Here is a 13,543-nt window from a genome sequence, read left to right on the forward strand (position 1 = left end):
TGTTTTCTTGACAAAATTTGAATTCGCCGTTTTTTGAATTTGAATTCAAAAACCGTTAAATCGAAAAAAACCGTTATTCATAACTTTAATGCATAAATTGTCGAATTTCTGTGTATGGTTTTTGTAAGTGACCTGGATCCTACTTCTTGTTTTGATGATCTAAAAGAAACCTAAATCGTCCTGAATCTCGTTTAGTGGGTCATGAATTGTCCTAAATCTTGCTACATCTTGTTCTTTGGGTCAGAATGTTACCTGAATCTTACTGGATCTTGTTTTTTAGGTTGGAAAAAAGCAGGATCTTACTGGATCTTGTTTTGTAGATCGGAAAGTTACATGGATCTTACTGGATCTTATTTTTTAGCACGAGAAACTGTCATGTACAATCTAATTGATTTTCATTGATCAATTACTCATTGTTGGGTCAAAAATGCGCTGAAATGACTCAATAAGAACGAGAACTTTTGTAATATTTTTTACAACAGGAAACGTTTAACAAGCACACGTGAGGGGATTCGCACATTTTGTTGTGTAATATTATGTACACACCTATGTGTGTAAAGTACATGCCATAAGTGATAAAGAAAAATTTATTTTTGAAAAATGATGCAACATAATCATTTTTCATTCGTAGCTGACAATTTTCGACAGCTCATTTCTGTGAATGGAGAATATTTTTTTTTGTGCTGTATATTGGGGAGAAAACAACTTGTCTGCTAACTGCAGCAATTTTGACTTCAATTTATGGCATTTATGCGACTCACGTGAAATACTTTTTTGTTCCTTCCTTATTTAGGTGAATCGTGCTGATGATGCTGCTTCATGTTCATTCAACTTTGTCCAATTTAAGCAGTGCTTTCATGTGTAAATGATGCTCATGTGTTGTGTCTCTATGTCCTTTCATATTTTCTTCACTCTCTCGTGTGTGTAGTTTTTGATTAAGTGCATGCCACTTTCTTTATTATCCCCTCACATTAGTTCCTCAATATTCCGCACTTATACTTTTTTTCTTCCGTGATGGATTACCTCCTCTTTATAAGATAAATAGGAATGTAAGTGGAAAATGTAGCATATACTTGAGAGACGAGAGTTCAATGAACTTTCTGTACACTTAAAGATGTAGGCAAAACTGTAAAAGGTCAAAGACTTGTTGGTTTAAGATGTTGTTGAAGTCTGAGTTCGATAGTGATCAAAATAAGGTACTAATTGCTAACTTACTTACATACTTCGCTTACCGTACTGATCAATTGTGATCCAAGACCTTCAATGAACCGCTTATCATTATATCTTGCAGACCCGGAAGGCACACGACATAGAAATGACCAAAAATCAGGCCATCATGACTATGACACTAGACCAGATTCGATTGAATTCGGCCTCAGGCTAGAGTCATGTCAGTCTGGATCCGATTTCATGGTATATACCTACCCCTACACCTACACTTAGTACTTATCTTAGGATATGATATGGCTAAATACATTAGATGGGGATAGGTGTAAATTTAGGCGTATATTGAGATAATTGGCACTTGGTGCATAACTTGCTAGATATATACTTTAGGTGGGATTAGACTCGGTGTAAATTTGGCACCATACCATAGTCATGAAGGCCTTATTCCGAATTTTGAAACAATTAACCGATCAAGATGGTAACAGCTATAATTATTTAAGTTAAAAACATAGAAATTCATCCTAAAAATGTTTCATCAAAGTAACCAAAGTATAAATTTTTCATTCATTTTATTAAAATTTTCGGTTAAATCAGTCACCTCAAAATTCTCAGTGGAAGCTTTTTATTTTTAAAAAAGTATAAAATGTCACGAAAATTGATTTCCATCACGGACGACGTTGTCGACTCGGAAAGCATATCAAAATTGAAATCATGGGAGAATGATGAAAATCCTCACGTATCGATGCCTTCGGGAAAAGTTGGATCGAAGAGTGGTAAAATACTTTCAATGATTTCGCAACTGGAAGCAAAAAATGGCAACAAAAAGTTTGAAATTTTCGACACTGAAGATCCAAAAGTCTCAAAGGTAAAGTCCAAATAATGAAATTATTGTCCTTTTTTGCATTAAGATTATCCGCAATTATCTGAATTATTTCTGTCTCTTTTCAACCATAAGATACAGCATAAAGCAGCCGGACGGAAGAAGACAAACGATGAAATTATAGATAATACGGCAATGGGATCAAGCGGGTAAGTCGATGAAGCAGATAAATGTTTTTATTCAATATTTTAAATGGTATTTCCAACAGCTACCCAAAAGAAAGGAAAACAATTTTGGAGCAAAAAAGAGAAGCGACAGAAAGAGAACAAAAAGCGCTTGAAGCCTGTCAAAAAGGAAAGCAACCTGAAATTGTTAAATTCTCTAATCAAATTAATTATCCAAATGAAAAGAATATCAGCCTTGAAAGTTTGAAACTGAAAGATGGTGACGAATTGAAGCCACAGCCAGCCTCAAATACACCCAGTCTAATATTGCCGCAATTTCATACAAAGAATTTTGTAAGCTTTAATTTGCCAAGAGCATAACTCAGATTGTTATTATACAAGGACTTGAGTTATTATTATGGAGATAAAATGGAATGGATTTACATAATCTAATTCTCTGGGCGATGTTAGGGATTTCTGTAGTTTCTGTTGCTGAGAGACATCTGGTTATATTTTCATTATTTGTTCCTTGACATTAGATTGAAAACTAAAGATTGAGACAAGGGGTGATTTATTTAGTGATGGTACGGTACCGTTGGGCCCGGTAAGGTATGGTTCATGACTGGTACGGTATCATGGTACACCTGGTATGACATAGTGGTACACCAATAGTATGATACAGGAGCCACGGTAGTAAGGAAGATCAATACTGTACCACCGTACCACAATACCGTACAGCTGGTATACAATTGGTACGGAACAGATATACAACTTGTGTACCACTATTCCGTACCAGTAGTCTGCCTATACCATGCCATACCACAACCGGAGAAATCGGCCTTTGATTCCTTTTAATCCCCTAAATTATTCCTAATCCAAGTCATGACTTCCAACAGTAATCTCCACAAATTATCATCATAAACCCAAAATTTAAAGCTAATTCCTAATCCATTAAAACTTTTTCATTCACAGTTAAATTTAATCAAACCCAAAACTGGCATTAGATTGAAGCCAAAGAAATCTTCAAAGCAATCTACAAAAAAACTCAATTTTGATCCAAGAGAAAAGCAGAAATTACTTGATGGAACGCCTGTAAAAGTTTTCAAACGTGGCGAGCAGCTCTTTGTAAAAGTAAATGAAAAGTTGGACGAACGAGATACTAAAAAGAGTCAAGATGAGAAGCAGATTCGTAAGTTCAATGAACTTAAAAAAAGTATAAAAAAAACTCCAATTTATCTTCATTCCTTTCCCCCCTTCCCAGCATTATGTCGTCGTACAATTAACGTAAACGTATCGCAATTAAATCTCTTGACACCTAAGAAGAAATTTTCGACATTTGACATGACACTTGGTAAACCATTTGGCATACAGCTTGGCTCACATAATATCCTTAATGATTGTAAGACAATGGAACTGATAGGAAGTCATGCATTAGATGTTGTAATTGTTGCCCATGGCATGTCTCATATAAAGCATCCAGCTAATTGGTCTGAACGTGATATCGATCATATTTTAATGATGGGAGCTGAATTGTATAAAGCCACAAAAGATGTCCACATCGATAAATTGAATTCGTTTACAAAAGGCTTCACATACAAAAGCAATTACATGCAAGTCACTATGACGGAGCCAATTGTCATCGGTAGAATATTGACAATGACGAAAAGATCAATGGACCTGTACAATGGCTTGCAAAAATTTTTCAGTACATATCAGCAGGGTATATTTGAGACATCAAATTTAATTCTGTACATCATGCATGAGAATATTGGATTTTATGTTTTTGACCCGCGCGGTCGCAATGAGCAATGCGAACGAAATAATAAACGTGAGGCAGCACTTATGGCTTTTACGTCAATCATGAATGTTTATCATTTGATTCTCAATCTGAGTGGAATTAATACGAGAGCACCATTTAAAATATCGAATGCTAAAGTGATACAATTTATGAATAAGGATTATGTGCTGAACGAGTTTACGGCTGTGAGTGGATCCAATCAAAAGTCATGTCGCAATGATGAGTATGAAATGCTTAATGACAAAGTTGCATATCTGCAAGGCAATTTAAGTCTCAATAGTCCAGTATTTGAAGATCTACGTAATCGATATGGACTAGCTAGTTCTATTATGGCAATTGTTTATGGAAAAATTGATCCGCCTGCTAGCTGGTGCAAGTCAACTATTGATCGAGTCCTTCATTTTGGATACAAATTTCATATGGATAGCCTTGAGGATCCAAAAGTTATTAGAAGTTTATCATTGCCAGAAATTCCATCAAAATTCTATGTCGGTGATGCTTATTGTGTACAAATAGCACTCGTTGCTTATGTCCAACATGCCTTGTTAACGGAATCTCGTTATGTCTTTAATAATCCAATTACAACAGCTTTAATTGAGTCACTTGAATCATTCAGATGTTTATTACTGGAAGTAGACAATTACTCATACGCTTTATGGAGAACGGAACCAGCTAATGTTTATTACTTCTTTGATCCATACCAAAAGAATGTCGATGGCGATATTGACTTCTATAGTGGAATGTCAACCCTCTTCGTTTACGAGACAATTGATCATCTCTGTGAGCATTTAATCGAGAGAATCCTTAAAATTCCTCATGCAGACCAAACCTATCTCAAAATTCACGGCATGAAAATCATTGAATTGAGAAAATTAAGTAAGAAGGAACAAAAGAACAAGCCAATATTTAAGATGGCAAATCTTAAATGTATTCGTCCGTTTACTGCCGACGACGCTCGAAACTTCCTCGACGTACCATCAACTGTTGACTCTATCGTTCCTCTTTTAACAAAAGATCAACAGCTGAAAGCACTTGAAAAGACACCAGAGCAGCCATTGTACCAGAAAATTACAAATCTCAATTCACCATCACTCGTGTGCTGTAAGATGACAGCATACGATGAAATTATGGCATCAGTCGAGAGGAAACTTTCAATTATCAAGCAACCGGAAGTGATTGATAAAACGATGGAAATTATGCGCGAAGTTCACAGTGAAATTTTACATAAAATTGAAATGTGCGATGGCGTTGATAATGTTGATAAATGTCTAGCCAAAAATTCATTGAATAAAGTCGATTCGAAGATAAAGGAAGTAAAAAGTTGGAAGAAGAGCTCAATGACGAATGTCTGGACACCATGTGGTGAATATATTGGAAATGCCGAAAAAGTATTGCTTAAAACAGATCTTGAGAATCTCCAACAAGAACGTGATGAAATTTTGAATCAATCAGACAGCGATGAAGACAGCGACAGCAGTGATGACGAGATGAAGGATGAGACAATGACATTGAGTCAAGAGAAATTAATTCCGTCACATTTTCAAATGATGCCAGACAGGACACAAATTATTCGTGGTACAAAGAGTCTCTTTAAAATTCCACTCGATGCTGATGTCTATGATTATGAGAATTTATCAGTGATTATTGGAATTGCTGCCATTTTAACATCAACAAAATATTCTATAGCAACATGGTCGCCAGAAATTGTTGACTATATCCTTGGATGTGGACAAATCATGAGTGGATCACTTAAATTAAAGCATCGTATGGACTTTTATACAATCAGTGAGCATATATTGCCAAAAATTCATATTAAAGATAAATTTTATGATCTTCATATGAGAGCCATTGCCAATGGTGAATTTGATATGCTGGAAAAGTACTTGGAGACGATATTCAATGATATCGATCGATTCCTAATTGTAACGACTCATGGAAGCTTAGCTGTATTTCGTAGAAAGAATTTCCTTTATCTCTTTGAGTATGCAACTTGTAATATGGTCGGTTATCGCATCAAAAATGACGACTTTGGTTCATCATGCTTCCTACGTTTCGATAATCTCCATTCACTCATTCGTCGTATCCATGCAAATCATTTTGATGTCAGAGATGATGAAAAATTTATAATTTATCGTGTGATGGTTAATGAAATTAAGAATGTTGATGATGCTGAACAATTCCCTTACATTCCATTTACTAAGTCACAAGAGAAAATCATTATTGATGCTTTTCGACACAATCGTATGCTGAAGCGTGATGAGATGATAAAGAAATTGAAAGAAAATGATATGAAAATGCGGGATGAGAAGGAACGTATTAAAAAGTATCGAATGGAAACAGGTCTCGATACAGTTCCATTGGAATTGACTGAAAATGATCTCGAGCACATTGATTTTGATGAATCGTTACTGAAATCAATGAATAATGATGACTATCAATTGGATTTAACTGCTTACGAAAAGTCAATGACGGGTAATGAAACATTTATGTCACCCATGTACCAAAATTGGATTCAACTCAATCAATTTGGATATGATGATGATGATGGTGGCAGAATAAAAGGAACATTCGGGTATAAAAATCGTATGCAATTGAATGACAATAAATTGCGTGAATGTCATTTTGCATGTATTTATGCCATCATGTATGCTGTTCATCATCCATTCGAGGAAATGAATTATCGTAGTGTCGATGTAATATTGGAGAATGGATTGAGAATATATGAGAGCATTGATGTTGAAAATTATCAAAAGACAATGTCATTGTACGGAATGATTGTTGAAGCTATGAGTTATGATTTGAAAATTTCTGAATTTATAGTCAAGAAGACGAGAGAGAATTTAAATGACGACAGACAAGAAGAAGATGTTATTGAGAAAATTAGGAATGAGGAAGTGAAGCTGTTGAAGGAATTCTTTGCAAAAGAAAAATATGGAATTGTTGAAGCTCAAAATTGCAGCTTTGTCATTGTCTATGAAAAACCCTCAAACTTGTACCACATCTTCGATCCATACGACTTAAATGACACAAATGAATCAAGTGCTGCCTTAGAAAATCCATTAAGTTCCTGGTCAAAACATGAAAGCATTGAAAGCATCCTTAATTATATCAAATCACGAATCATACTTCCAGAGGAACCAAAAATATCATTCAAGATCTATCACGTTCTGATTGCATCACATAAGAAATTAAAGAATCAAGGAAGCACTGGCTATTTCCTATTCAATACGTCACGATCGAAGAAAAATGTCGAATTAAAATCATGTAAGTTTATCGATCTAAGTGACAATGAGAAAGTTGAATGGATTACAAAGACATGTACAATACCATGGAGCCGATTAGAGGCATTGAATGCTGATGGAATGAAACGATATACAAAAGATACAAAATGGAAGGAATATGACATCGAAATGAACATGAAATTATATTCATTGTGGGGCAATGTTCATCCAAACATGAGAATATTTAAGCACTATGCTGGCAAGCAGCACCTTACATGCTCTATCATTTCATTGATTATGTCAAACTTATATAACATTGATGAATGGGATTCAGTGCTTTTGGACTCAATTGTTTCATATGGACATAAATATCTTGTCGATGTAGTAAGCAGAATGAAGAATGAGAAAGATCAACTTGAGGTTGATGACTTGAATGGATTTTGTCGTATCCAGAACTTTGGATTTAATGTAAAACTTGAACTTTCAATCTTTGGGCGTCTCTATGATGAGGACAGAAGTCATTTTAATTTAAATCGAGCACTAGACTTTGTGCTGAGACAACAGAAATTGCCAGGTGTAATATTGTTATGCGCTAGACGGTCATTGGCCATCGGTAATATTGATAACAAAAATTACTTCATGTACGATTGTCAATCTTATGGTGAGCCATTGTTTAAGCATAATCAAGGCACAACTTATGTCTTAAAGTGCTGTTGTATGAAAATTTTATTGGCCTGCATTATCCTCACCCTAAATGTTCAACATCATAATGTCAAATTTTATCTATACTCATTAAATGCGAGACTATTAAGCGACGATGAGATGGCAAAAGTTAAAGCGAACGAGGAACAGCGTATAAAGGTAATTTAGAAAATGCTAATTGTACCAAAAAAAAAAATTAATTAACATGAAACCATTCGTTACAGTCTACGAGATTTGCTGACTCAAATTAGCGATGTCTGGGACAGTGAAAATTCGCATAATCATCGACACCGAAAAAGGTTGCTTAAAGATGTTGAGACTTAAACAATTGCTTTAAAATTTTCGATACAATAAAAATGATGGCGGTAATAAATAAAAACAAGGAAAAAGCTCAGCTTATGTACACATATATTATTGCAGGGGTGGGCAACCTATGTGCCGTGGAACAGCTTGATGGTAAGCGTCGATCGAAACCACAAATGACATATAGCACAGAAATGTTGGGAGGCCTACCAGTGTGTCGCGGCACGCAATTTGAGCAACACTGTCTTAGTGGTAGGCTTCTCCTGAAATCACGCATAGCAAACAGTTAATGGTATTTCCATAAAAAATTGTGACAGCATAATAGTGTACCGCAGCACACAGGTTGCCCATCACTGCTTTAATGCAAAAATAAAGAGATGAAAAAAAGACATTTGTTGAGCAATAAAATATTCATTCCGTAAGAATGTTGTGCCAAATGTTTTCTATATCTGTTTAGATGATAAAAAGATATGCCATAAAAAGACACGGGACGAATGTAGAAGTGGCAGAAAAGTTTGCCATGAAAATCAATAACAGAACCGTATGTGTGTTTACGATTCTCTTCTACTTTTTTATTCTGTATTCTGCTTCTTATTCTTACCGGAAACATTTAAGTACACGTGAGTATAATAAAAGTGATTCACACTTTTCGCAATAATGCAGAGGTAATTTTGAAAAAGTTGGAAGGTATTTTTAATGCTTGTTTTTATTGAAAGCTAAGGTACTCTAGTTGATAAGTGATTTTATGGCAGATTTTAGTATGTTTCTGGTATTTTTTGAGGCTTCATTTAATATTCTGGTGAAAATTGTTTGCAATTTGTTGATTTAAATTTGCTGGCAATCATCCAGATGGAAGTAAATTTTTTGGTATTTTATAATAATTCTATAGAATGCAACCATAACAGACAATGAGCATACTTACCTAAATATGCTTACTTTAGTAAATTCCAGGTAATGTTTTAATTTTCGAAGCTCTTTTTCGTTCTAGTAACGAAGCTTAGTTTGTATGTTAGGTGTATTGTTGAGGACATTAGCACATGATGTGCCTTTACTGCTAGGTATACAAGAATATACAAGTCTGAATAATTTTTTTACAATCCTTATGTTCAAGTTGAAGGCATTACGGGGGCCCATTGTCGTCATTTAGAATTCGTCGAAAGCTGGATCTGTTTAGATAACTTCGTCCAGTTTCTTATTCCCAACACTTTTGTCGTTGTTCACATAGCAATCCCATGAGCTTTTTGGTCTACCTGAAGATCTCTTCCCATCCAGAAAGTTACCAGTTGTCACTTTAAGTATTATGGTGCTTTACAGGATACATTTAGCTCTTATAACGTAGTCTTTGGAATGTGCAAAGCTCTGCAAGTGGTTTGGATTCTACTATAAACTGTAGACCCAAAAGTTGTGGTACAACAGATTGTTGATCGCAATGCTCCCTTATAAGAATTTTCTTTAAGCGTTATATACCTAAAATGCGTGCTCATGAGTTTAGCCAAAAAGCACTGAGTGGTTATTCTAGTCACAAGCGTGGTGTAATAAAGAAGAGTCATGTCGGCCTGGTGTCTGATTTAAGATCAGCATACTCAATTTTGTGAGCAAACTCATAAGCATGATTCATGTCTGTTCAGGAACACTAATCAAGCAACGTGTAACCAGATCCGCAAAATCAATAGCAAAACAATCATATAAACCAGACGCAACAAACTTTAGCATGGAAAATTGATGCTTTGTTGCAAATTGTGTTCAAATTTTCAACTCATTGAGCAAAACACATGATTTATAGCTTAAAAACTTCTGACAAAACTGTAATGAACAACAACCACTTCAATTACCAACAAAAAGTTTTCACCAGTTCCATTCAAGTTCATTGAACCTGTTCTGGAAAACTAAATTGAAAATCATTTGACACACATTTAACATCACAAAATGAGCATAAAAATAGTGGAAAAAAACTTGTGTATAAAAACTTTTCATAATGAATTTGTAGATGCACATTTGTATGAGCACGAGTGGTTTTAATGTCAAAATGTATGGAAAAAGTATGCATAACTATTTTCCACACTTCAACGCTTTTTCAATATAATGATAATAAAATGAGACTGCAGATGATTCATCGTGTCTATGGATGTCACAAGAAAATTATATTGTGCTTAACTGTGACGACTGTTCATGATAAAAAGTATGTGCATTGTTGATGACATGATAATCTGTTATCAATAGCATATCAAAGGAGATACTTGCTGATTCATTGTCTCTCGTATGGATATGAAGTTTATTAAGATTGTTGTAAGAAAGTGATGAGCTGATGATGACAAAATGGTGCTGGTTCTGTTCTGCTCTGGTAATTACTAATTGGATTTATAAATGATGTACTTCAAAGATACTGTTTGTGACTTTTGGCATGATTATGTGTTGTTGTTGAGATGATTTTGTGGGTGTGGAATTATCATCTTTAAGGCAGTATGGATAGTGACTTGACATGCGTCTTTAAGGTAGCATGGATATTGAATTAAGTGGCTTCATTAAGGCAGTATGGATAGTGATTTGACTGACGTCTTTAAGTGGCGTAGTCAAGGGAAAGGATTGTCAGTTTGAAGAACCCTGCATAGTGATTTGACGTTAAGCCTTAGCTAAATCTCCTGATACTCCTATAAAATGCGCACTAACCCTCACGTACTTCCCATAATCCATACATAACTCATCACAATAATTTGTATTTCTATCTCACATTACATTATTAAATATATTATGTGCATGTTTTTGTGTGTTTGGTTTGAGTATTAGATACGAATACATAATAAACAATTTTTTTTTTCTCATGGCATGACAGATTGCGACCGCAAAAAATATCGTTGGTGGTTGGAAGCAATGCCACCAGTAGAATAATAAATTATTCTTTATGAGTTGAACTTTTTTTTTTATTCTTTCTCACTTTCTCGTATGCATGCGTGGTTGTTTGTGGATGCTCTGTGTGGCTCATAGCATATAAATGGATTTTCATGCTAGGTCAGTGATGGGCAGCCTGTGTGCCGAGGGACAACTAAGTGGTAAGCCTTTACTAAAACCGCAAACGTCGTACGATGCATGATAGAACAGTATTGAACCGCGGCACACAGGTTGTCCATGACTGTGCTAGGCAGAAATAAAGCAATTTCTGGATGCTGGTTCAGTCCAGTGTAGCTCAAACTGTGTACCGTGACAGACTGGTGTGTGCCTTAGAGTGAGCTCAGGTGTACCGTGACTCAAAAAAGGTTTCCCACCACTGGCCTAGTACATAAAATAGACAGAATAAAATTGTTAAAGCTCTACACGCGTTTTTAATCGGATTTGCGGAATTAAAATCCATTGTGAACATTAAGTGCTTAGTCTTTAAATTTGTCCATTTTCCTTTGCTCCTTTTCTATTTTTAGACCATTTTATGTCCACCGTACGGAAATTAAATTTAATCTCTCACAAATGAATAACGATGAAAAATCGTCACCAATTGACATCCATTAATCCGATTTTGAAGCATCAAACATTGAGAGTAGACATGAGACCTGTGAATATGGCAATTGTCGTCGTCTAATGGAATTTTTCCAGAATTAAGCTCTCTTTTCTATTCAGTGAACTGAATGAGATGTATGATGAAAATTTAGTGCTTTTTCACTGAATTGACCATTGCTCACTTTTTATGGTTGATTCTTACGGGACATGAAAGAAGAATAGAACCTTTTGTAGGAAAAGCACCCATAAAATATTCACATTTACGTGATAAATCTTCATTACAGATTTTCGTTCTTTTAAAGCTATATAAAGCAGTGGTGGTCAATCTGTGTGCCGCGGCACTTTAAACTGCCGCCAATTAATCTAGAAATTTCATTTACCGGTCGTTGAAATCCCATGGCGGTTTCGATCGAGACTTACCAAATGTGCCGCGTCACACAGGTTGCCCACCACTGATCTAAAACAAAATGAGGTATTCATGAATGGAATATTCCCAATGAGACAATAAAGAATACAATTGCTTTAATGCTATTTAAAAAGTTGTTAATACATGTAGACGCATTACAATTATCTAAAGTGCCAACATCATAAGCAATAATTCTTGTTAATCTGCAAAAAATGAGAACTTTTTCAAAAGAAAAATTTTCATTGGCATTAAACTTTTCCTTATTTTTAGTGTCGGTGGGAATGGAGAGGCAAATAGAGAATTAAAAGGAAATGCTATGAGTCATAAGTAAGGATTTTAGAGCGCTTTGTTTAATAGTTAAGAGAATTCTTGAAAAAATGCAGCTTAATAAAGCAGATTGTCCGGTAGGTCGGCAGTCATTAGAAACTCTTTAACCAGACATCATAGAGAACCCAAATAAGCTTTGTTACATTAGCGAATCACAAAGTCTTAAATCTTGTAATCATTCTTAAATTCAATAATTAATGATTTTAATTTCATTCATATTTCATTTGTAAGCATACCTGAAGTTGGCTGCGAAAGGAAAATTTTACCAGGAAATTTGAATTTCAAATAGCCGTTACAAATATAAATTTCTAGATATCAAAGTGAACTCCTTCCAAAATCAATCACAATACAACAGTAGTGGGCAACATGTGAGTCACGACACACTGCAACACAACAACTACCCAAACTGACTCAATATCCATCCCTTATTCAACCAATAACACTTAAAGTATTTTTAATAACCTTCTTGCTATTGTTCTGCATCTGCTTCAATACATGAACAATACGAACAGAATTTCAATATAAGCACATTTTCATTATGTTTCATGTATGTATGCATACATGAGGAACCTATTATAAGCTTCAAGAACAAAAAAACAGACAGAGAAAAAAAAATTGCTGTGCTTTGCAAAAAGGATGGCAAAAGTTGAAAGCGAAAACTGCTTTTTTATCGTCTGTTCTTTTGGTGTCGAGACTAAATCCATGGAGGAACAAGAGAGAGAGATCATGAATGAAGTGGGTGGCATGGTGCTGTGTGTGTATATCCATTGAATATGTTTTAAAGCTCAAACATTTTAAAAAAATGATTTTCTCATGTTTCCATTGAAAATAACATGAAATTTAATACTCAAAAAGGAGTCTGTAGACTTGAAACTTTCTTGATGTTGGTAGGGTAGGAAATAGGATGAAAAGGAAAATGAGAAATTTAAATCCATTTGATGATATTTTTGTGCCGATGTTTTTGCTTGTTTTTCAGTTTTACTGGAAAGGAGAAATTTGAGAAGTTTGGAGAAATTTTATTGATGTGGAGCTAGTGGCGTATTTCGAGGAAGAAGGAGGGTTTCGTCCTGTTATTCGAATCTGGTGTTTTCTAGTTTTGTTCTTTTGTAGTCTTCTTTGTGCAGTATTCGAAGATAGCATATTGTAAGC

The 13,543-nt window shown here is 34.9% G+C and overlaps 1 protein-coding gene across 1 annotated transcript; it reads left to right on the top strand.

Moving 5' to 3' along the window:
- Nucleotides 1-1,810: 1,810 nt before the first annotated feature.
- Nucleotides 1,811-11,615, top strand: LOC139097878 (uncharacterized). The gene is made up of 6 exons (XM_070649834.1): nt 1,811-2,032; nt 2,123-2,196; nt 2,256-2,505; nt 3,124-3,340; nt 3,413-8,031; nt 11,586-11,615. The coding sequence occupies exons 1-6, from the start codon at nt 1,811-1,813 to the stop codon at nt 11,613-11,615; spliced, it is 5,412 nt and encodes a 1,803-aa protein (XP_070505935.1).
- Nucleotides 11,616-13,543: the final 1,928 nt, after the last annotated feature.

Source organism: Chironomus tepperi, unplaced genomic scaffold (assembly GCF_022539635.2).
Source record: "Chironomus tepperi strain 1889 unplaced genomic scaffold, CSIRO-AGI_Ctep_v1 contig_441, whole genome shotgun sequence".
NCBI classification, from domain to species: Eukaryota; Metazoa; Arthropoda; class Insecta; order Diptera; family Chironomidae; genus Chironomus; species Chironomus tepperi.

Bases quoted from the DNA above. Each gene is read 5' to 3' on its own strand.
- LOC139097878 (XM_070649834.1), top strand. From the start codon at position 1,811: ATGTCACGAAAATTGATTTCCATCACGGACGACGTTGTCGACTCGGAA. The intron at 2,197-2,255 runs GTAAGTCGATGA...TATTTCCAACAG, and splicing joins ACGGCAATGGGATCAAGCGG to CTACCCAAAAGAAAGGAAAA. The intron at 2,506-3,123 runs GTAAGCTTTAAT...TTTCATTCACAG, and splicing joins AATTTCATACAAAGAATTTT to TTAAATTTAATCAAACCCAA.